This window comes from Nerophis lumbriciformis, linkage group LG19 (assembly GCF_033978685.3).
Source record: "Nerophis lumbriciformis linkage group LG19, RoL_Nlum_v2.1, whole genome shotgun sequence".
In the NCBI taxonomy this organism is placed as follows: domain Eukaryota; kingdom Metazoa; phylum Chordata; class Actinopteri; order Syngnathiformes; family Syngnathidae; genus Nerophis; species Nerophis lumbriciformis.
The window spans coordinates 18119222-18144583 of record NC_084566.2 but is presented as its reverse complement, the minus strand read 5'-3'; the positions used below and the strand labels follow the sequence as shown (position 1 = coordinate 18144583).

At 41.2% G+C, this 25362-nt stretch overlaps 1 protein-coding gene across 3 annotated transcripts in view; it reads right to left on the bottom strand.

Annotated features, from left to right (window-relative positions):
* clcn2a (chloride channel, voltage-sensitive 2a) overlaps positions 1 to 25362 on the bottom strand; it is a 157402-nt gene that overhangs the window by 5537 nt on the left and 126503 nt on the right. For 2 of the 3 annotated variants that reach the window (XM_061979450.2, XM_061979448.2), the window contains exons 12-20: positions 19543 to 19645; positions 19297 to 19455; positions 16135 to 16204; positions 15944 to 16054; positions 11019 to 11232; positions 10822 to 10955; positions 4805 to 5016; positions 4337 to 4454; positions 4219 to 4265 (exon numbers count right to left, since the gene is read on the bottom strand). In XM_061979450.2, the coding sequence (XP_061835434.2) occupies positions 4219 to 4265; positions 4337 to 4454; positions 4805 to 5016; positions 10822 to 10955; positions 11019 to 11232; positions 15944 to 16054; positions 16135 to 16204; positions 19297 to 19455; positions 19543 to 19645 (1168 nt within the window). The remainder of the gene's footprint in view (positions 1 to 4218; positions 4266 to 4336; positions 4455 to 4804; positions 5017 to 10821; positions 10956 to 11018; positions 11233 to 15943; positions 16055 to 16134; positions 16205 to 19296; positions 19456 to 19542; positions 19646 to 25362) is intronic. The other variant, XM_061979449.2, reaches the window with a different exon arrangement.

Genomic DNA, 25362 nt, shown 5'->3' with positions numbered 1-25362 from the left:
ATACATACGTACATATATTTATACACAAATATATACATATACCTACACATATATACACAGATATATACATTTACCTATACATATACACATATATACATATATACAGGGCTCAAATTTAACCACGGCAACTGCGGCAAAAGCCGCGACCGCCCTTGTCATTTGCCGTAAGCCCTAAAAAATTGACCAACATCAGTGGATGTAACGGTAATTAATTACCAAAAACCCGTCAATTATTAATGCATTTTAGGCAACACGAAGTCAGGCGCATGCACACGGGCGTCGCTTGGCTTGATAATCATGGCGGACTAACTACACGGACTTTGCACGGGAGATTTCCCCTCGGAGTAAACGGAGCCAAGCGCTTGGTTTAACGTAATTTTCTCTCGCTTCCCGGCGTGCGTTTGAGAGCGCATTGCTGTGTTTAGATGGAGACAGGTGTGGACAATATTGGAGACAGACGCTCTTGTCCCCACACTAAAAGTATACAGCGAAGGAGAAACCTATTTGATGTTTTGCAGCAGGCGATGTGTCGCGAACGTTGTCACAACTTGTTTATAAAGTCTTTATTTTGTTTACTGGGATGTTCACTCGTCCTTTATTTAATTGCAAACTGTATCAGTGTTCACAAACATCAATACTTGCTCAAATGTTTTGTCACCTCATCGAACTGAACGAAGGCTGTGAAGATTGTGTATTGGATGTGAGAGGTGTCACTCCTCCTTATTCTTGTTGGCCAAACTGTTGTTTATTAGATTTTAATATCAAAAAGTAAACACAAGGTTTTTATACATTACTTGTGTATTTTTCATGTCACAAAGGTATTACTTCAAAAAACATTAATGTGACATAGCACGTTGTTAATGTGTTATAGTGTGTAGTTAATTCCTATACGACATATTTCTGCTCAAACTCTTAATGGATCTGTCCCGATTCAGCATCTACATGTACATAACAAAAATATACCTCCCTTTATCAAAATGTAAAAATATAGATAAAGGCATCATGAAGTGACAAAAAGCTGGCAAGTTTATATTAATAATGAAAAAAAAAAACAGTTTATATATATATATATATATACATATATATACACACAGTATATATATGCATGCATGCTTTGGAGCCCCTTCCCCGAAAGAAAATAATGTTTGCCTTGGTGCCCTTCTAACTTGCCTTTGTGCCCTAAAATATGAGCCCTCCTTTAAGGCAACACTTGCCTTTACCTTAAAAAGTTAAAATTCAAGGCCTGTATATACATACACGCACATATATATACATATACATATATACATATACACATAAGGTGGACAACAGTGTTTCTTGAAGACACACTCTCTGGGACAAACTGTTCATTAGCAATAAAGCTACAGATGCTTATGTTTCTTTTTCTCAAGTTTTTTGTTATTTCAAAAAAGGTATCATAATATTCCTATCAAGTCTCTGTATATATGTTCCCTCTAAAAATTATTATTATTTTTTTCTCCCAATTTCTTTTTTTAATTCTAAAAAAAAAAGGCATGTTCCCAGTAGGACTTACTGCATAAATTATTATATTACATTACTGCATTATCATTGTATTATTATTGGATTGCATGGAACTAGTACATGGCGCAAAAGAGTTACAGAGGGCTTGAAAGGACATGTGATTTCACTATGCATTGTGGGGCCGGGGTAGCCATTTTTGTCAGCCAAAGCTTTAGTTTACATGGCTATACTGTACCCGCGTTAATGTGTGAGAGAGCAACAAACTGGATTAAAACGGATCGTAAAAAATATTAAAATCAAGGGACCGTGGGATGAAAACTGTACCTTACTCCTAAGGCTCGCTGCCTTGAATAAATAAGTAAAATTGGTAAAATTGAACCGTGTGAGCGCGTACAATGGACAAGAGATTTGAGTAAGCTGTCACCATTGTCAAAGCCAAACTTTTATATATCTCATCAAAGGAGTCAGTTTTTATACCACTGCAGGATTTTAAGACGCAAAGTCTTTTAAGGCTTATTGTAATCTGCTGCTTTCCTCCCTTATGTGTCTGAGATAGAGTCTCATTTCATAAGCAGGTTTCCCTTAAAAAACAAGCCCGTTATTACTTTTAAATACTTGGATCACTCCGCGACTTCTCCGAAAATAATACTAATTCATGTTTGCGCTTACCCATGAGTAAAAATAAACAGACAACATGCGTTTTCCCTAAATACAGTCAGTTTTTTGTCACTTGCAGCTAGCTTGGCTAATGCTAACAGCCTACTAAATACTACTTACCAGTCTGAAAAAAGCCTTGAACACACCAACATGTACCGGGTGATGGCGTTAAAAAGTTATGTTTAATCGTCTCAAGGCTGCTTTCCCTGTCTCTCTATTAGCCCACTAACCCGGGTTTCCTTGGCTTTCCTTTCACACTGGAAATGAGAAAAATCTCACCAAATATTTTTTTTTTCCTGAAGCGTTCATGACAACGATTGTGGCAGTTAGTGAGGCCGCACGTTTGCGCCACGTTCTGAACTTGTTAAAGAAACTAACAAAACTTTAGCGCAGAGTCTAGCATTCAGTGGGTAAAAAAAAGCTACCGTATTTTTCGGACTATAAGGCGCACTTAAAATCCTTTAATTTTCTCAAAAATCGACAGTGTGCCTTATAGCCCGGTGCGCCTAATGTACGGAATAATTCTGATTGTGCTTACCGACCTCGAAGCAATTTTATTTGCTACATGGTGTAATGATAAGTGTGACCAGTAGATGGCAGTCATACATAAGAGATACGCGTAGACTGCAATATGATTCCAGTAAACAACACCAAAACTTTAAATGTACCATTGAAAATATAGAACATTACACACGGCACTCAAAAATCTGTCAAAATGTTTTAGTATGACTTTGAAGCCGCACCGCCTGATGGATTGTCGGCCCATTACGGCTACCGTAGTCAGAGATACAAGTATTACTATGGTGTGTGTATAAGGACCGCAAAATGGCACCCATTAGCAGACATTATCTGGCGTTTTGTTTCACAATATTATGCAAAACCAACTTTTCTTACCTTCTGCTACCTGCTGATCTGTATTTGAGATCTGCATGTGTCCTGAAAATTTGCGCCACTGTAGTCTGTGTCGATGCCGTAGTCAATAAGCTTCTTCTTGTTCTCTATCTTCTTGATATGGGACATTCATCTTCCGCTGTTGCCATTTCTAATATAAAGTAGTGTACATTTCTAACTTATATCTTGGTTTGGAAGCGCTAAAAACTACCATTGTAGTGGGTTTACATAATTCACCCATGGAGCTTTAGTTATTAGAGAGTTCCGGTCAGACGGTTTTTCACGGGACACATTTCCAGCGTTGTTTTTGCATTATTGAGCCACGGATGAGAAGATGCTTCTCCGTTGTTGATTTAAGTAAAGTCTGAAGGTCATTAAAACAGTTAGCTCCATCTTTTGACACTTCTTCCACTCCCGTCCTTGCACGCTACACCGCTACAACAAAGATGACGGGGAGAAGACGCTGTCGAAGGTGAGCCACGTAAATAAGGACGCCCACAAAACGGCGCATCCTGAAGCGACTGTCAGAAAGCGACATGAAGATGGTTTGTAAAACATAATCTACGCAACATTTTGACCAAAGAACCACCATCACATGTTATGTAGACCACAAGGAAGTGTTTTACATTTAGAAAAAACTCATAATATGACCCCTTTAACTTCTTCTCAGTGGCCTTGTGGTTAGTGTCCGCCCTTAAATCGGTAGGTCGTGAGTTCAAACCCCGGCCTAGTTATACCAAAGACTATAAAAATGGCACTCAGCATCAAGGGTTGGAATTGGGGGTTGAATCACCAAATGATTCCTGGGCACGGCCACCGCTGCTGCTCACTGCTCCCCTGTGGGGATGGGTCAAATGCAGAGGATAATTTCACCGCATGTAGTGTGTGTGTGTGACAATCAGAATCAGAATCAATCATTGGCATTTTAACTTTAACTTTAATGCACCTTAGAATCCGGTGCGCCTTTTGTATGAAAAAAGACCTGACTAGACCCACTCATAGGCAGTGCGCCTTATGGTCCGGAAAATACTGTAGTCAGAGGCCAGAAAGACCCACAATGCATCGCGTTCACAACAGTACGTCACACTTTCAAGCCCAATACGACTTGCATGTTGAGGCGCCTGACCCCCGCCCTTCCACGCCCCGCACACTCACTTGACCCTTGACCTCTCCCGCGCTCGCTCTCACCTCCAGCAGCTCCTTGTCTTGCTCGGCGCAGGAGAGCGTCTGAGAACCTCGGGGAGGAGAAAAGCATTAATCATCTCTTGAATGATTCATTGTTGCTGCGTTGGCAGCGGTGACGTACTGTTTGGCGTGTCAGCGTTACTGATCGCGGACACGCTTTTCAGAGCCGATTTGAGAGGCAGCTGCTGGCTGTTGGAGACCACTGCTGGGCTGAAGGAGGAGGACTCTTCGGTGGAGATCTGGATGGACAACACATTAACAAAAGGGAGCCACAGACACAAGCATGCACATGCATATATAAGAAAGAAAGGAAATAAAGGAGCACGAGCAAAGCGAGAACCAAGGAGACAGCACAGGTGAGGGCACAGACGAGAGACACACAAGACAAGAGTGTTAATGTCAATAAAAAGGATGTTCAATCGATCAAAGCACTTACCACCGCCGTGTTCCATACCCTCCACCTGTGCCTTTACCCATCGCTACATGCGTTACACATGCCGGGTCTCGCTCTAGTGCTACCGTTCCCACCCCCAGCCGGGCTACGCCACCCCCCCACCCGGGGGTCACCTCACACCTGTTGGGTGCTCACCAGGAAGCGGACCCCTTGATGAGCGTTGATGGCGGCACGGCTGCAGGGAGAAGTGGGAGTGCTGTCGCTGGTCAGGCTGGGCAGGTGTTCGTTGGCGTCGCTGTCCAGGGCCAGTTGGTGCAGGTACTCCAGGCGGCGCTGGCGGCCCAGCTGGAGCGAGAGCAGAGACTGCAGCTGCAGCTTCTCGATGGAGCCCAGCAGGATCATGGAGTCTGGAGCAGGAGGAAAATATCTGACAATAACCCTAGGGCAGGGGGTTCATTTTTGTACGTTACAGATGTTAAAACCACGCTTCATATACGCAGGAGGTAGGGATGATGTTTGATAAGAAATTATCGAGTTCGAGCCCATTATCGAGTCTTCTTATTGAACCGATTCCTTATCGATTCTCTTATCGAATCCAGATAGGTTGTTGTATATGGAAAAAAACACAATATCTGGTTTAACAAAAGTTCACTTTTATTTTCTAAGAAAAAAATAAAATAAAATAAATGAATAAATATTGGCTGTTACCCCCCTAAAAAAATAAAAAATAAATAAATATTGACTGTTGTTACCCAAAGTATATTAAGTGGGATTTTTCAGAAAAACAAATATACAGTAACACAAAAACAACCAGTTTCAGTGATCACTATAGGTGTATAAATAATAATATAGTGTTAAATAAAATCAGTCCCTTGGGCACAAAACTGAAAATAATACAGCTCTCCAAAAAGTGCACTTCTGCTGCTATTGGAACATACTATAACTACACACACTATGACACTAAGAACACCACAGTCATCAATCAACAATTCTTCCCGCCTTACATGAGAGCGAAGCCTGGCAATAATTGCATATTGCCTGTTTTGCCCTCACTATACGTGTTGAGGTTATACAGCTTGGCAGACAGCTAACAAACAATCCGAAGCAGATTAATCCATTTAGGCTCTTTATTGTTGTTGATCTTGCTTTGTCTTTTCCTATCTTTACTTTTGTCTTGCACTGGACAGTTTTTTTTTTTTTTAATTGAAATACACACAATGACAAATGTATAAGCTATGTGATTCAATTAACATACTGAAATGTAATACACAATATGTAAATATTAGCTTCACACAAATATACAGTACTATCATCAAACAAATACTTCTGAGTGTTGAAACTATTTCAATGGTGGAAATACACGACTGGCAGCCATTTTAAGTCCTCAAAACATCCATTGAAACAGTGCACACAAATCGTTTTTCAATAAACATCTTAGTATCAAACTGAACCATTTTCCACCTTAATATTGAGTTACATAAACAAGTTAAACAGTTTACTTACAGACTTATCTTTTCCAAGACTTGTAAGAGCTAACACAACTTATCTACTTCTCAATTGTCTCATGAACTTAACTGAGTCGCCAACCCGGAAGTGCCTAAACTAATGATGCATAGTATTTTCATATCGCCACAAGGTGTCAGTAAGAGTCTACAATCAAATGGGCATAATATTGCGTCCCACAGGGCATTTCCTGTACGTGGGAAGGAATTCGTTCCCAGGGATTCGAATAAAGAACCAACTCTTTTTCTTTACTATAGTGGCCTCGATAACAGGAACTGGTTCTCAAAAAGGGATTCGAGTCCATGGAATCGGTTCTTTTCTTATCGAACAACCGGGAGAACCGATTTCGAACATCATCCCTAGCAGGAGGCCCCGTTTTTGTGAAGAAACGCATGTAAATATGACATTTTACTGCAAATATTTTTGCAGCCCCTTCCTGCTCCGTTACTGATAAAAGCATAATGGCAAATTTCTAACAACATTTTCAATGTCGTCTTAAAAACGTCTTAAAACTAATTTGTACACTCTTGCCTTTAATTAGACCCCCCTTTTAGACCAGTTAATCTGCCGTCGCTTTTATGTTCTGCCCCCTTCTCCTTCGTGCAGAGGTTATCAGGTGATGATGCGCTAGCTGTCCAAAGTCGAGACTCGGGGTGGACCACTCCTCTGTGCATCAGTTGGTGACGTCTCTGCGCTGCTGACTTGTCTCCACCCTGCTGGCCCCACTATGGACTGGACTCTCACACTATTAACTAGATCCACTCGACATCCATTGCACCGGTCGCCCAGGGGGGGGGTCCCCACATCTGCGGTCCCCTCCGAGGTTTCTCATTGAGCCCATTGGGTTTTCTTGCCCTGATGTGGGATCTGAGCAGAGGATGTCGTTGTGGCTTGTGCAGCCCTTTGAGACATTTGTGATTAAGGGCTATATAAATAAACTTTGATTGATTGTTAGTGCTCGGCTTGTAAACAGCTGTCCTGGGTTTGGATCCCGGTCAAAATTTTAATAATTAAAATATATGTTTTAATTTTGTTAAATGTTAAAATTCTGCTTCGGGCCCCAATTTGGCCAGGTGTGGCCCTGCTAAAACAAATTCAATGCGCATCAGTATATGCTAAACTATATGGATTTTTATTTATTTATCTTAGCTTTTGTGTTATAGGTGACAAAGCAAATAGTTGTATCTAAACCTTATTAATAATGAGAACATTTCAGAACATGTCGAGGGCAAATAAAAATCTACCCTTGGGCTGCACTTTAGACACCCCTGCCTTAAGGAAACCAAACTCCAGCTCATTTGATTATAACTATACTTAATACAAGATCTATATAATATATTCCTATACTACTTACCTTCGGGACCGATTTGATGCCCATGACTCCAATTATAATACTTTTTTTTCAGTAAAGCTCCAAAAATAATAATGTTTTAAAACTTTTAGTTATTGGCCTGGTTAAAGGAGCCATATGTAGGAATTTGGACAGAAATGGTACTGTAATCACGGTCAAAATTCTGTAGTCCCTTCTCCCTCTCCCTGACTGAGGTTGCCAGATACGCAGCCAAATCCAGCTCGATAGACTAGGCTACTCCAAAGAACTTCAAACTTCCACCGCCTCTTACTAGGGGTTGAGGTGCTGGGGCCATAATAGCTGAATAGACAAGCGTTTTGTCAATAACGAATCTCTAACCAACACATTTTACACAGAAATTAGGCTATTTTCAGGAAGAAGTACGTCATGCCTGCGTACTATAACAACAAATGGCAATCATATGGTTATTGTCAGTACTATTATAAAACACAGACTAAAACGAACTACAACCAACGCTAGCAATGGTTATACTGGTGAAAATAAGTAGAGCATGCTTAGCAGCCTAATGTATGCCCAAAACAAAAGGAGACATTTTATCAAGGCTGTTTCAAACGTTTCAGATTGCCATATAACTTGGTACATGTAGTCCACAATATGCAAACACGAATGAGGAATTCTTTTATCTTGTGATTTGGCTGTCTCCATACGTTTCACATTGACATGATGCTCATGTTGGAACCCATTTCCTCAGCGTATCAGCATATTGAAAATGAAATAGGCACTGACACTACCCATATCCACATAGATTTTATTTGTCGAAAATATATTTTGCCCTGTCAGTTCGAATACACATCGACATACAGGCTAATGGGCATATATGCCTATATGTCGATGTGTCATTGACCGGGCTAGCATGCTAAGCATTCGTTGCACGAACATACTAGCTTTATTAGACAAGATCAAAGACTGTTTTGGACAATATAGTTTACATACGAAATGTCAACTTCCATTTATTACAAGTAATTAGAAAACGTAAATGCCTGACTTACCTATCAAGGAGGAAATTAGTAAGTTTGGTGTCAAAAAATCTTCTCCGCCTTCAATCCGCGTTTTGTTCCTTTGTCATGAATAAGTTGAGAATCGTAACGACGCCTTTTAGATTTACTAAGGTCTGACATGTTTAGTAACTTTACCAGTGGCAGTAGCTAGACAAAGATGGCGGTGCGTAACTGGCAACCAGGGATGTGACACACTCACGGACTTTCTAATTGGTCAAACGGTGGAAGGCGGGGCATCGAAATGAAAACAATTACAAGATTTCGGGGCTGTAAATCTAATTTTGAAATGAGCATATCCCGGCTGAACTACCGTTATCAGTTAGAGGTATTCGAAAAGAACATGATGTATTAATGCCTTTTGACATATCAGGGCTATTTAATGATCACTTGACAGGAAATTCCTACATATGGCTCCTTTAAGGCTGTAATACCCTAATTTCAAATATTACATTTCATACCTCATCATTGGACAACTTTCTTAATAATATAAGTTGTCTTTTTAGGATCAAATAATAATAATAATTTAAAATACTTTTCAATACACTTTCTGTCTTGCCTGTGGTGAGGGCGGTCGCATTTTTTCCCGCTCCCTTCTTCTCCCTGCTTGCTCTCTTTGTTTTGTCTTGTCTACACTTTTTTGAAGCCTCTTTCTTTGCGCTGTCCTCCAAATCTACACATCAGACATGGAAATGATCAGCTGGACTCTCGACTCAATCGTCAAAATCTTTTCGACGAGGAAAAGAGGTTCTGGGGAGCCTGGCTGCCCTGATGGAACCATTGCTGCGGGGTACGTGAGAGATTCCTGGGATAAATGGAGAATAATGTGCCTCTCAGTCCTTTCCATCGAGGACGTGGAAGACATCTACCTATTTGGAACCGTGATCGCGGAGCACCTGCTGATTGGGCTGGGCATTGCTCTGGTGTATCGTCAAATTCGTAAGACGATGGCAGCCACTCAAGGAGCCCAAAGGCTGTTTCGTCGCAACGGAAGGCTTGGGCCGGGCTGTGGGATCACAGACTGGGGCGATTTCTGAACTGAATCGCAAGATGGATCACATAATGGAAAAGCTGGTTGAAAGGGAAAAATTGGATATGAGCGCCAGCATGGACGAATAGAACAGATAAGCCATTGTAATGTCTGCTCGCGAAAAACAAAAATCCTAATCTACGATCTGACTCCCTCGAATGGCCTTGACGCTGCAACAACAGGAGCAGGCTGTTCTGAAAACATCCCCCGAGGACTCCTCAATGATGGGCGCTTTTGACCTCCCTCCCTCTTCAACGACACCTGTAGTCGAACCTTTGCTTGCATGCAGAACGGCCCCAGGTCTATGGACACTACATCAACACACCCAAGACAATGGGCATATACACACACGCACACCCTCTCCCCCACCCCTGACCTTCACCACCGCTTGATTCCCCTTCGGGGTGATGGACGGCTGGCAGCGCTTCATAGCAGCAGTCGACCTCCAGGGCCCCAACCCCCCCCCCTCCCCTCTGTTGCGAGTTGTCGTGATTATATGTAACATGTTTATGTGTGCATGGCATGGAGGGTTTTTTCCCACTCCAGACTAGGCCCCCTTAGGAGCCCAGTCTAGATTGTATTTTTTTACTCATCTTCTTCCCCAGCGTTTTACCTTTTTCCCATCTTTTACGGGGGCGCCTCGTGGTGACCCATCAGCGTTCCTGTTCTGTAACCCTGTACACTGTTTGTTTGGCTAATCTTGAACGGGTTTGTGCTGAAAACATAGTTTCGTAGTACTTGTGCAATGACCATAAAATCCTATCCTATCCTAATTGAAATGTTTATATCAATGATTACATCAAACGTTGCAAAGATTTTATGCGATGAAAGTGATTTTATTAATGATATTTACAAAAATCACACAAAATGTTAATGAATCTGATAAAAGAAAATAGAGCAACCTCCACCAACTCCCAGCCTCTACAATACTTTACAAAGCAATTGAAAATACATGTAAATACACTACTTATTTGTTTTCATTGTATTGTGAATTTTTGTTGATACGTTGCACTTTTTATACACTTTTGGGAGAGTGGTCGTTTTGGTACCTTGTGGTAAAAAGTGTAACTTCACTTTTAAAGGGCCTCAATGGTTATAAATGAGGGATCGTTTCACACCATCAGCACTTGTGTAATGTTTTTATTCTGCAATTTCCAGAGCTGATGTCAGCTTTTATCTTACTCTGTCCCTGCCAATTGTCCCTGTCCTTTACTGCTGCACAAGACAGCACCCAGGTAGCCAAGTAAACAGAATTAAGAAAAACTAATAAGAGATTATTGTCCCACCATTCTATCATTTTTCTTTAATTTACCTCTGGATTCAACAAGTGCGAGCGTCTTAAGCTGACCAGTCAGCAGCATCTCCTGCAGCTCCCGGTAGGAAGAGGTCAGCGTGATGTAGCGCACATCCCGCACCATGATGTCCTCCACTCGGATATTATACTTCCTGCAAAAAGGCAAAAGAGAGAGAGAGAAAGAGCGATAATTGGGCAAAACGGCCGAGACTCACTCGTGATGCCCCATGCCCAGCTCTGGAAGATAGGGCAGCTTCTTGATGCGGATGATGGAGTCGTACAGCGACGGCTGGAGCGACTGGGCCACGGCGTTGGCCAGGATCACCGCGATCATCACAGGCAGGATGTGCGAGATCTGACCGGTCAGCTCGAAGACAATGACCGCTGTGGACACGGTGTGGGTGACAGCCCCGGACAGCGCTGCCGCACCTGCGGAAAGAAGGAGGGAAATGGTTTTGTTCTGTCGTCACTAAATTCATATTTTATTCATCATTATGGAGTAATAGCGGGCATAGATTTAATTTGATAGGTCACTGCGGACCACTTTATAATGAGACCCCTATACTCACTAAATCTGATTTTTTTTGCCCTCAAATGACACAGATCAGATTTCTTTTGCCAGTCTAAACCTTCTAAAATGCTTCAAATCTTATCTTTTGGCATCAGATTCAGGCCATATCAGGAAGTAGTCCGGATCTGATTGGAATCAGATCTTTTCAAATGTGACTTCAGTCTAAATGGAAATGCAACCTGAATGCAAACGGTATGCTACATAATTCGCCATTGGAAATGGCTATTTCATCACAACATCCTGTTTCGGTTTGGCAAAGTATTTTTTCGACAGAAGAATTTTCGGTGCATTAGTCAATAGTGCGCGAATAATAGGCTATATGTAATTGTGGTAAATTATACCATGTACAATTTTCTTATATGATTGTGAAATAGCATGTATTTGTATTTGGTCACAGAATCCTTTCGAGGATTATTCTACTAAGGTCAAAAGTGCACATGTTCATCACAAACTCTTCAAAGAGTGGCGGTTCTTACCCCCCAGGACACTGAGGAACTTAAGGGATAGCAGCAGTTGAATTTTAGGAGGAAGTATAAACACAATAACAACATCTGGTAGGAAGCCCCCACCGGTAGGAGTAGAGATCAGGGGTTGGAGGTCACCCGACTCAAACTGATCAAAGGAAATAGGCTGACTGGCCAAGCAACAAACTGGGCTTTGTCCAGACTGACCGGCTCCAAGGCTAGAGTTATGGAGAGTGGGGGTCTTTGTGTAAAAGGTATTTAAGAACAGTGGTCTGAGAAGACAGCAGAAAAGTGATTAGGTCCATAGTTTTTCTCCTGGAAGATGCAGGTTCCAGTCTGAGGCTCGCTGAAACAAATAAAGCTTTTTGTTCGACGATTCCTCGTTGGCATCTTTTTGGCTCATCGCCCCATCACACGACCAACAAATATACAACATAATACATGAATATATATATGTAGTTGAAAAATAAGAATATCCATTCATACATTATATTACTTGAATTCATTTTCACGTTAAAAAAACACACATTTTCAGGGTATGGCGAACATATCGATGGTGGCGACTTCATAATACATGAATATATATATGTAGTTGAAAAATAAGAATATCCATTCATACATTATATTACTTGAATTCATTTTCACGTTAAAAAAACACACATTTTCAGGGTATGGCGAACATATCGATGGTGGCGACTTCTAATTTTATTTTGTAGTAGTAGCGACTACCTTGTCCATTTACGGAATCCGGACAACTTAATTTGTTTTCACTTTACACACATTGGGGCCAAATTGGGGCTTGTGCACAATTACACTGGAGTCTGATAAAGATCACATTTTACTTGCAGCTGGAAAAAATCTGATTTAGAACACTGTGGCCTGCAGTGTAAAGGTAACTTACACTCATTCATCCTACAATTTTATAAATGTGATGACCCAGCATGAAGTACTAAATACTGTATTGACCTGAATATAAGACAAACACTCTTTTTCCAAGACACCTTTTTGTAACAATTATTTTTAAGACTAAATTAGCTTGACTCTTTTGGTATCCTATTGTACTAAGATCCCAAATAACAAGTGTTAAACTATACATTTGTGTGTACTATTATTGGGCATGTTGCAGGGGATCTACTAATGTCTGGTATGCAATTGATAAAAAGTGCTGGCCTACTTGAATGACTATTTTGCATGTACTACCGGCTTTCACCATGGAGACACTCACTTACTGCACATCCATGGCATCGTGGTCCAAAGCAGGGTGTTTTGCTATGTTGAGGAACATGCAGCACACAACTATAATCTACGCCACATTTTCTGGGCAATATAGAAACACTCCTGTGGTGCGATCTAGACCAGAGCTTCTAAACCTTTTTAACCTCACGACCCAACTTTCCCCCTACAGAGGAACCACTTAAAAATCTACACTGAATTATAATCTTACTCTTGATTTTAATCATATGCAATAGTTATATCTAACCTATGTACAATTTAACGGGATAAACCTTGTCAAATTATATGACACCATGCGTTAATCACACAGATTATTTTAAGGATTAGGTCAGGCTGATTAAAAAATAAGTGCTAATCAAATATACGACAAAAGTAGGCACTTATAGAAACTATGAAATATAATTTAACATGCGATGAAGCTGTACTAAAATTAATCATCCATTTTCTACCGCCTGTCCCTATCGGTGTCGCGCGAGGTGCTGGAGCCTATTTTAGCTGCATTATCAATTCTAATTAAATTAATAAAATGTGCAAATGAAAATACTGCTTCACCACTTTAGTCATAATTTTTTCGCTTAAAAAACTTCTCTATGACTTTAGCTCAAGACTTCTTCTGTTTGTTTGAGATTGTCATTACTGCCATAAGTGGTGGAAAAGTGTATTACAACTGAGTACTGCCGCGGCCCATACAGACCACAGCTAAGAAACAGATATTTTTGGCGGCTCAACAATAGGCCGGGGCAGAAACCCTGACCTGAACAACAGAACCTACTTTTTAGCACTGTGATAGTGTGCTGGAATCATCCAGACACAAGAAAATGCAGTGAATAGGAGATATATTGATTCATTTTGGTGTCTGCCTGTAACTCAACCAGCAGCTGAAAAATGGCATTACTGGATTGACAATATGTCTGTTTTTTTTTCCAACAGTCCACATATGTTGATGCGCACACAGACGGACACTGATTGCCCCTTCAGACTTGCCTAATAAATACAGTATTAATTAGGCAAGTATTTGTGCCACATTTGTGTCAATATTTCACAACAGTTGTTATAAGTTTCTTGTATTTTATAATATTTCCTGTACAGCACTTTTATTTTCAGTTCCACTTCCGATTTGTCCTCTATTCTTTTGGTCTGAGTGTTGGCAATCAGACACACCTGTGTCTGGTTGCCAATCAGGATGGTTCTCTGCTGCTGCGATCTGGATGGGGCTGGATCGTTTGCTTTGCGCTTCATGCGCCTATTTGTTCTTTATGCACTTACCAGCTGCACATAAGTATTTTCCCTAATAAAGAAGGCTTGTTCATGCACTTTCCTGCCGTCTCTGCATCCCAGAGTCCAGACAATTTGCATCTCCTCCTCCCAGTACTGTGGGCGTTCTGACAATCAGCAATTTTAATGTACCATTCAGATTTGAGTAGCCTCTGAAGTTATAAGACAAATCCTCAAAATATCACACATTATTATTGCAATTATTAATAGCATTAGCATTTATAAGATGAATGACTAAATGCCGTATTAACCTGGATATAAGACGAGCCCTATTTTTAAGACCATTTTTTTCTAAAAATATATATTTTTTAGGACAAAATCAACATTTATTACATTTCTAAACAAAGAACATTTCAAAAAGCGCTAATAGCGGAGGACTATATGTCGCTTCATTTCCTAAAACCAGGGGTGTCAAACTCATTTTAGATCGGGGGCCACATGGAGAAAAATCTACTCCCAAGTAAAATCTGGTAAAATCCCGGAACGATAAATTCAAAATAAAGGCAACTTCAGATTGTTTTCTTTGTTTAAAAATAGAACAGGCACATTCTGAAAATGTACAAATCATAATGTTGTTGTTTTTACACTTACATGTTGCTGTAAATAGTATTCTATCTTTATTTGTCGTTATTTAAACTTTCTGAATAAATTATGTGGTAATGTTCAGGGGCAGTACGGTGGAACAGGGGTTAGTGAATGTGCCTCACAATACGAAGGTCCTGAGTAGTCCTGAGTTCAATCCCGGGAACTCAGGATCTTTCTGTGTGGAGTTTGCATGTTCTCCCCGTGACTGCGTGGGTTTCCTCCGGGTACTCCGGCTTCCTTCCACCGCCAAAACCATGTACCTGGGGATAGGTTGATTGGCAACACTAAATGGTCCCTAGTGTGTGAATGTGAGTGTGAATGTTGTCTGTCTATCTGTGTTGGCCCTGCGATGAGGTGGCGACTTGTCCAGGGTGTACACCGCCTTCCGCTCGAATGCAGCTGAGATAGGCTCCAGCACCCCCCGCGACCCCATAAGGGACAAGCGGTAGAAAATGGATGGATGGATGGATAATGTTCAGTTAATTTTCAATTTATCAAGACAAAAAAATAATATCAAAATCAAATTACAGGATGTTATTTATGTCATTTGCCCATTTTCCTCGACTGGAGCACTCACATCATGTGGTTTATTTTTTTTTTACATAAGTAGCATAATCTACAAAGATACAAAGAATTGCTATTGCGACATCTAGTGGACACATTTAGAACAGCGATTTCTTTCATTCAAAAATTTCGGCTTGTTTTTATACTTAGCAAACTAATCCCGCGGTCCGGATAAAACCTGTTCGCCGGCCGTAGGTTTGACACCCCTGCCTTAGACAGACAGCTGCAATTTGATCTAAAACAGATTTTCTATCACAGGTGAGCCCGAAATGTGATGTTGCACCTAAGTGGGATCAATTTTAATCAGTCACATCCCATAAACTGCCATGAGGTGATAAAAATGTCACGGTAGCAGCAGCTGAAGGAAGGAAAATTGCTTATAAGGCCCAATTAAATAGAATATGAAGACACTCTGAATCAAATAAATGGAAACAAGAGAATGACTCACCCACGACTGCGTAACCGCCGGGAACTATGGGATACACGCTGCCGTCAGCATGTATACCGTCAGGAAACATGGTAGCCATGACCTCTCCAACAAGCCTGCCAAATGCAGCACCTGGCCAGGTTCAATAAAAAGATGCTTTTTATGATGTTATCCAAGGAACAACTTGCCATTTCATGCAGGACGCTCCTCACCAATGAGGAAAACCGGCATGAAGGCCCCGCATGGAACGGGCATGGTGGTGGCCACGGCTGACATCCAGAACTGAGAGGAGGAGTCACATTGAGCGTATTTGGTCACCATATCATACTTGCCAACCCTCCCGGATTTTCCGGGAGACTCCCGAAATTCAGCGCCTCTCCCGAAAACCTCCCGGGACAAATTTTCTCCCGAAAATCTCCCGAAATTCAGGCGGAGCTGGAGGGGGCGTGGCCTTCAGCTCCATGCGGACCTGAGTCCTCTTTCTCACGATATAAACAATGTGCCTGCCCAATCACATTATAACTGTAGAATGATGGAGGGCGAGTTCTTGGTTTCTTATGTGGGTTTATTATTAGGCAGTTTCATTAACGTCCTCCCAGCGCGGCAACAACACACAACAGCAGCAGTCACGTTTTTTGTCTACCGTAAAGCAGTTTGTCTGTCGTAAACAGCAATGTTGTGACACTCTTAAACAGGACAATACTGCCATCTATAACATCAACAACATATACGGCTTTTAGAGAGTGCAGTGCACAACAGCGCACACAACAAGGAGACGAAGCAGAAGAACGAGGAAGATACAGCCATGGCGACGCCGACGACGAGTAAGCTGAAGAAATACGCTATGTTGCACCTTTCCTGCCTGAGTCCGGCGATTAGTTGCAAATCTTGCTTTATTGATTGCTTGCACACAGCCAATCCAACACAAAACAAACTAGTCCCGCCCGCACTGACGCTATTGCTCCCTCTCTTCTCTCGCCCACACACTCACTGACGTCACTCACCTCACATGCTCACCTATTAAAGGGCCACACACACACACATACGCTACTCTCATAACAGCTTGTAAGTTCCAAGCCGCAGCTGCGATTGGACCTGGATAGCCTCCGGGAAGAAGTAGTGGACTACCAAGTGCTTGGCACTGAAGATCTTCCTCAGGAAGCAAAGATTGACCGGTTTTGGGCCATGCTAGGGAGAGATGGAAGATTCCAGTCTCTAATGCATTTGATGAAAGCACTTTTGTGCGTGCCACACAGCAATGCATCATCAGAGAGGGTGTTCAGCATGGTTAGAAAAATAGTGACAGAGAATAGAACAAGGATGGACAATTCAACCCTTAACTCAACAATGAGTAGATGAGTGTTATGTGCGTGTATATATGTAAATAAATGAACACTGGAATTCAAGTATTTCTTTTATTTATATATACATATATATATATATATATATATAATAAAATAAATAAATAAATATATATATATATATATATATATATATATATATATATATATATATATATATATATACACACACAGGTAAAAGCCAGTAAATTAGAATATTTTGAAAAACTTGATTTATTTCAGTAATTGCATTCAAAAGGTGTAACTTGTACATTATATTTATTCATTGCACACAGACTGATGCATTCAAATGTTTATTTCATTTAATTTTGATGATTTGAAGTGGCAACAAATGAAAATCCAAAATTCCGTGTGTCACAAAATTAGAATATTACTTAAGGCTAATACAAAAAAGGGATTTTTAGAAATGTTGGCCAACTGAAAAGTATGAAAATGAAAAATATGAGCATGTACAATACTCAATACTTGGTTGGAGCTCCTTTTGCCTCAATTACTGCGTTAATGCGGCGTGGCATGGAGTCGATGAGTTTCTGGCACTGCTCAGGTGTTATGAGAGCCCAGGTTGCTCTGATAGTGGCCTTCAACTCTTCTGCGTTTTTGGGTCTGGCATTCTGCATCTTCCTTTTCACAATACCCCACAGATTTTCTATGGGGCTAAGGTCAGGGGAGTTGGCGGGCCAATTTAGAACAGAAATACCATGGTCCGTAAACCAGGCACGGGTAGATTTTGCGCTGTGTGCAGGCGCCAAGTCCTGTTGGAACTTGAAATCTCCATCTCCATAGAGCAGGTCAGCAGCAGGAAGCATGAAGTGCTCTAAAACTTGCTGGTAGACGGCTGCGTTGACCCTGGATCTCAGGAAACAGAGTGGACCGACACCAGCAGATGACATGGCACCCCAAACCATCACCCAACCATGCAAATTTTGCATTTCCTTTGGAAATCGAGGTCCCAGAGTCTGGAGGAAGACAGGAGAGGCACAGGATCCACGTTGCCTGAAGTCTAGTGTAAAGTTTCCACCATCAGTGATGGTTTGGGGTGCCATGTCATCTGCTGGTGTCGGTCCACTCTGTTTCCTGAGATCCAGGGTCAACGCAGCCGTCTACCAGCAAGTTTTAGAGCACTTCATGCTTCCTGCTGCTGACCTGCTCTATGGAGATGGAGATTTCAAGTTCCAACAGGACTTGGCGCCTGCACACAGCGCAAAATCTACCCGTGCCTGGTTTACGGACCATGGTATTTCTGTTCTAAATTGGCCCGCCAACTCCCCTGACCTTAGCCCCATAGAAAATCTGTGGGGTATTGTGAAAAGGAAGATGCAGAATGCCAGACCCAAAAACGCAGAAGAGTTGAAGGCCACTATCAGAGCAACCTGGGCTCTCATAACACCTGAGCAGTGCCAGAAACTCATCGACTCCATGCCACGCCGCATTAACGCAGTAATTGAGGCAAAAGGAGCTCCAACCAAGTATTGAGTATTGTACATGCTCATATTTTTCATTTTCATACTTTTCAGTTGGCCAACATTTCTAAAAATCCCTTTTTTGTATTAGCCTTAAGTAATATTCTAATTTTGTGACACACGGAATTTTGGATTTTCATTTGTTGCCACTTCAAATCATCAAAATTAAATGAAATAAACATTTGAATGCATCAGTCTGTGTGCAATGAATAAATATAATGTACAAGTTACACCTTTTGAATGCAATTACTGAAATAAATCAAGTTTTTCAAAATATTCTAATTTACTGGCTTTTACCTGTATATATATATATATATAGCTAGAATTCACTGAAAGTCAAGTATTTCTTATATATATATATGAAATACTTGACTTGGTGAATTCTAGCTGTAAATATACTCCTCCCCTCTTAACCACGCCCCTAACCACGCCCCCACCCCACCCCTGACCAAGCCCACCCCACCCCCTCCCCCCACCTCCCGAAATCGGAGGTCTCAAGGTTGGCAAGTATGCACCATATGCTTGTGTTTGTTAATTGGCGAGGGCGGCGCACCTTCATGACGATAAAGAGGATGAGCGTGATGAAGACGTTGACCTGGGGGTGCTTCCAACCGTGGTGGTGGTGGCTGTTATAGTCGAACTCCTCGGCCACGCCCTGACGGCACCACGTGCGGTTGTCAAACAGCGCCACCAGAGACTCGTGCTGCGTCAGCTGAGGTCGCCAAGTAGAAGAAATGACGTTTTTCTTCCTTTAAAAAAACCCCTCATTATTCATTTATCGGTGGTCTTTTTTCCTCACCTGACCCGCCATGAACTGCCCGAAGCCCGGGGGGAACGTGAGGGTGGAGATCAGCAGGGTGACGAGCGCCGGGTACACCAGGCGCCTGACAGGGAGAGAGGGGCTGTGGGGTCATTAATGGGTGCACTTGTCACAAAGATAGATTTACTTTGAAGTCCAGGTGGTGAGGGAGTCGCCGCCAGAAATATCTCCTGTGATGTACGGAGTGACCCAATTAATGTGGCAACAGAAGACGCCAGGTCAATTTTAAGCACACATTTGGGGGCACCAAAGCAACAAGGTCGATTTAACATATTTCACTAAAACAACTCAATTGTTGACTTTGAACTTCAGCAAAATGTTGAAGACTAGACCAAAAGCTACTTTATAGACACAAGTGTAATATTAACCCCTTTTTAAAAAAAACATTTATATATGGGACCAAAACAAATAAATCCAGTGGAATAAAAATTAGTGTACTTGCAATACATTTCTGTTCTGCTTAATTTATCACCATTATATCAATATTTGTCATGATCCTTCATGATAGTTTTGGACTTAGTTCATTATTTTTCTTTGTTTTGTTTCCTGTGTGCGCTCTTATTTTCTTAATTCTTCTCCTTTCGTTGGCATGTTAGGCGATTACTTTACCGCTGTTCTCGTCACCTGTCCTACAATTGCCATTCAGGAGGGGTTATGTTGTTTGTACATGATGGTAGTTTTTTTTTGCTACTTGCTTTATTTTGCCTGCCTTTGTCCTAATAAAAATGTTGCTATATCTTTCTCTGTATCCTGGGGTCTTGCTAAATGTCTCCATGCAAGACCGTGACAAAAATTTGGATCATCAATCAATAAATCAAACTTTATTTATAAAGCGCTTTTCATACATAAAAGAAATGCAACGCAAAGTGCTTTACAAAGTTAAAAACAATACCCCGGTGACCCATATCTCCCATTATCACATACATACGCACGGACACACACACACACACAGACACACACACACACACACACACACACACACACACACACACACACACACACACACACACACACACACACACAACGTACACACATGTGCAACTATATGGACAAATGATTGCATGGCTGAGTACAGAGGAGACATGTAGATAAACACTATCACAGGAGCCATCTGCACCAGGAGGTCATCAGACCATGGCCACCAGGACGCTGACACAAAAGTGCCCCCACAAGCACGGCCGATAACCCCTGAGGCAGATGGCTCCCTCTGAGGAACGTTGGAAAAATAAAAATAATAAAACTTGTAAAATAGTAAGAACCATGAGTAGAGCTAAAGAATAAAATACAAGTAAGGTATATGAAGATTAATAAAACAATTTAATTAATATACAGTAAATAAATAATAAATAATTAGAACTAAATACAATCTTGCATAACTAATAGGATAAAAAGTAAAATACAAATGACTTCAATAAAATAATCAATATGAGGTAAAAGCCAAATCAAAAAGTTGTGTCTTAAGCCTGCTCTTAAAAACATGAACGTTCTCCGCAGCCCTGAGGTTTTCCGGCAGACGGGGGCCATAATGGTGGAAAGATGCCATCCCGTGATTTTGTATCCTGACTTTTGGAATAATTAGGAGATGAGTGCCGGAGGATCTCAGGGCCCGGGAAAGTTCATAGGGTAAAAGCAAATCTGAAAGATAAGAAGGCCCAATACCATAAAAACATTTATAAACCATAAGAAGGACCTTAAAATTGATCCTGAAACACACGGGGAGCCAATGCAGAGATTTTAAAACTGGTGTAATGTGAGCCCGCCTTATGGTCTTCGTCAGGACACGTGCTGCTGAATTTTGGAGTAATTGCAAAGGTGTAATAATAACCTTTTTAGGAAGACCAGAAAACAGGGTGTTACAATAATCTATACAACTTGTAATAAAAGCATGCATTAACGTCTCTGTGTTGCCCTGAGAGAGAATTGGCCGAACTCTGGCTATATTCTTAAGATGATAAAAACCTATTTTTGTTTTATTTTTTATATGTGGTAAAAAAAAAAGAAGGTCAGAGTCGGAAACGACGCCCAGATTTTTCACATGTAGTGATGGAGTTAAAGACAATGATTGTAGTTTTGATATGAGTTTCTCTCTCAGATCATAAGTCCTCCTCCATTGTTGACTAACTTGATCAACTTAAAATGTTTAGCCCCTATTTACAAGCTATTTGTGTGTGTTTGAGTGACAGGAAGAAAAACTTGCTTGGGGAGAAGTCGTTTGGCGTCACCTAAACACCGCATATCAATGATAACTCAAACTCATACTCATAAGTCATACAATTTTGATTTCAACTGAAAATATTCGGGAAAAACCCTGCATTGACCTGAATATAGGACGGCCCTCAATATAAGACTCTCTCCTCCCAAGGCACATTTTGGGGATTTTAAAACATTTTTTAAAGACAAAATGTATTCAATATTATTAATACAGATGTGTTTATTTGATGAATTTGCTTCATTGATCACATTATCTTTAAATTAACAACACAACTCCTGAGTATAAGACAGTGTTTGGTTTTGTTTTTCAAAAAAAGTATATTAACAATACAAGACATCAAGTTTTTAATATCAATGTAATACAAACAGGTAGATTGCAATAAAACAAATCTGCTCTGCTTTATTGATCACCATTATAATAAAATTAGCGTTAAAAGTCCTCCTCTGTTTGTTAACTTCCATCCATTCATTTTCTACCGCTGGTCCCTTACGGGGTTACGGGCATACTTGCCAACCAATTTCGGGAGGTGGGGGGTGGGGCGTGGTCGGGGTGGGGTGGGGGGGCGTGGTTGGGGGCGTGGCTAAGAGGGGAGGAGTATATTTACAGCTAGAATTCACCAAGTCAAGTATTTCATATAAATATACAGTATATATATATATACACACAGACGGAAACACCTCCTAGGTAACACATGAGCCAATCACCACGCCCCTACGCCAGCCTGTACCCACCCACTCTGTGCCCTATATAAACCATGGTATGTGAATGCTCCCATTAAAATCTCCTGATGATTGAGGGAACCCCCCCTCATGAAACAGGCCTGTAGAGATGAAATAGTCTTGTGATTTTTTTCCCACACATACATATATATATATATATATATATATATTACATATATATACTGTATATATATATATGCATATATATATATATAGTAAAATATATATATATATATATATATATATATATATATATATATATATATATATATATATATATATATATATATATATATATATATATGTCTTAATAAGGTTATCCAAAAAATAGTGCTCGATACCGTAGTAGAGCGCAATATATGTATGTGTGGGAAAAAAATCACAAGACTACTTCATCTCTACAGGCCTGTTTCATGAGGGGTTCCCTCAATCATCAGGAGATTTTAATGGGAGCATTCACATACCATGGTTTATATAGGGCACAGAGTGGGTGGGTACAGGCTGGCGTAGGGGCGTGGTGATTGGCTCATGTGTTACCTAGGAGGTGTTTCCGTCTGTGGCGGCATGCTGATACAATTTCGCTGCGCTTGTTGAGGGATGACAGGTCTGGACGGTATATAATAAACAGTTTCTCTTTCAAGCATAGGTTGCATCTTTTATTACCACTATTGTAAGGTGTGCTGGATGCAAGAATTTGCCATGTTATTGAATATTCAACATTATTGTCTTTGAGGTCCCAAATGTGTTTGCTGAGTTCTGTGGTATTCCGCAGGTTTTGGTTCCTGAAAGAAGCCTTGTGATTGTTCCATCTGGTTTTAAACTCTCCCTCGGTTAATCCTACATATGTGTCGGATGTGTTAATGTCCTTGCGTGTTACCTTAGATTGGTAAACAACTGATGTTTGTAAGCACCCACCGTTGAGAGGGCAATCAGGTTTCTTGCGGCAGTTGCAGTCTTTGTTGGTTTTGGGGTCGCTCTGTCCGGGGGCCGACGGCTCATTTGCAATTGTTTTGTTGTGGTTTGAGATAATTTGTCGTATATTGTTCATACAGCTGTAGCTCAATTTAATGTTGTTCTTGTTGAATACTTTTCTTAGGGTGTTGCCTTTGGGGAAGTGTTTGTCAATCAGACTGAGGAATTTGTGGCCAATGTTAGTTGAGACGTTTTTGCTGTATGGGGGGTTGTACCAGATGATGTTGTTTTGTTTTCTGTTCTTTTTTGGTTGGTTTCCTGGCGTGGGTTCATAGGTGAGGGTGAAATTGTATCCGCTTTCATCAAGGGCTTTTTGGTACGGGGGGGTTGCTTGGTCAAATTCAGCTTTGCTAGATGACAGCATCGATAGCCTTTTATTAATTCCGGTAGGTATTCTTTTCGTGGTGGTGGGTGGGTGGTTGCTGTCATGGTGCACGTATTGGAGTGTTGTGTTGGATTTCGTGAATGGTTGGTAGCTGTTATTTCTCAGGTTGAAAGTGACGTCGACATCGACTACTCCACGAAGAACATCCCCATACCCGCGCAGAATGACTACAGGCTAAGGCTCATAGAAAAGACGGAACACTTCCTAAGAAGGATGCGGTGGAAAGCACATTTTTTCCTCCACCCTGAAACAAAAGGAACGCAAAAGAAAATTTACGGATTCAAATCTACAAAGAACCCACCCACAGTTGAGGAACTAAAGGATTTTGACAACGACATGCTCAAAATGATACAATCAGTCAAATTCAAGCCAGTCCGCAACCCACTCCTCACCAAGCTGAAAAATGACAAGGAGCGCATCAAGAAAGTAAACAACCTCATCATAGCTGCCGATAAAACCACAAACTTCTACAGAATGGACATACCAGAACATAACACCTTACTGGACAGAAGCATCACCAAATCATACAAAAAAGCACAACCCAACACTTTACAGAACATCCACCTGGAAAATAAAAGGATCGCGGCTGAACTGGACATTGAGGACAGGGTGGACGCCACAGCCAACAAGGAAGCCTTCATCACATTGAAGGACCACAAACCCAACTTCGCAAATAACCCAACATGCCGACTAATAAACCCAACTAAATCTGAAATAGGAAAAATCAGCAAAATAATCCTGGACAGAGTCAACACAAAAATCAAGGACAAAACACCACTCAACCAATGGAGAAATACAGCAGCAGTAGTCAAATGGTTCAACAACATCGAAGACAAACAACAGCACAACTTTATCTCCTTCGATATCGAAGAATTTTACCCTTCTATCACGCAAGACCTACTGACTCAAGCACTAGACTTCGCCTCAGACTACGACTCAATCACAGGCAACGAAAGAAACATCATCATCCACGCAAAAAACTCCATACTCATCCACAACAATACACCATGGCAAAAAAAGAACAACTCAACATTTGACGTCACTATGGGAAGTTTTGACGGAGCAGAAACGTGTGAACTCGTTGGGAGTTTCCTCCTCTCCCAGCTTGCTAGCCTCAACCTGAACCTTGGTATTTACCGTGATGACAGACTGGCAGTGTGTCGCGCCTCGCCAAGGAGCAGCGAGAATACCAAGAAGCGCATATGCCAAATTTTCAAAGAGAACGGCCTACGGATCACGATTGAAGCCAACAAGCAAACCGTCAACTTCCTCGACGTCACTTTCAACCTGAGAAATAACAGCTACCAACCATTCACGAAATCCAACACAACACTCCAATACGTGCACCATGACAGCAACCACCCACCCACCACCACGAAAAGAATACCTACCGGAATTAATAAAAGGCTATTGATGCTGTCATCTAGCAAAGCTGAATTTGACCAAGCAACCCCCCCGTACCAAAAAGCCCTTGATGAAAGCGGATACAATTTCACCCTCACCTATGAACC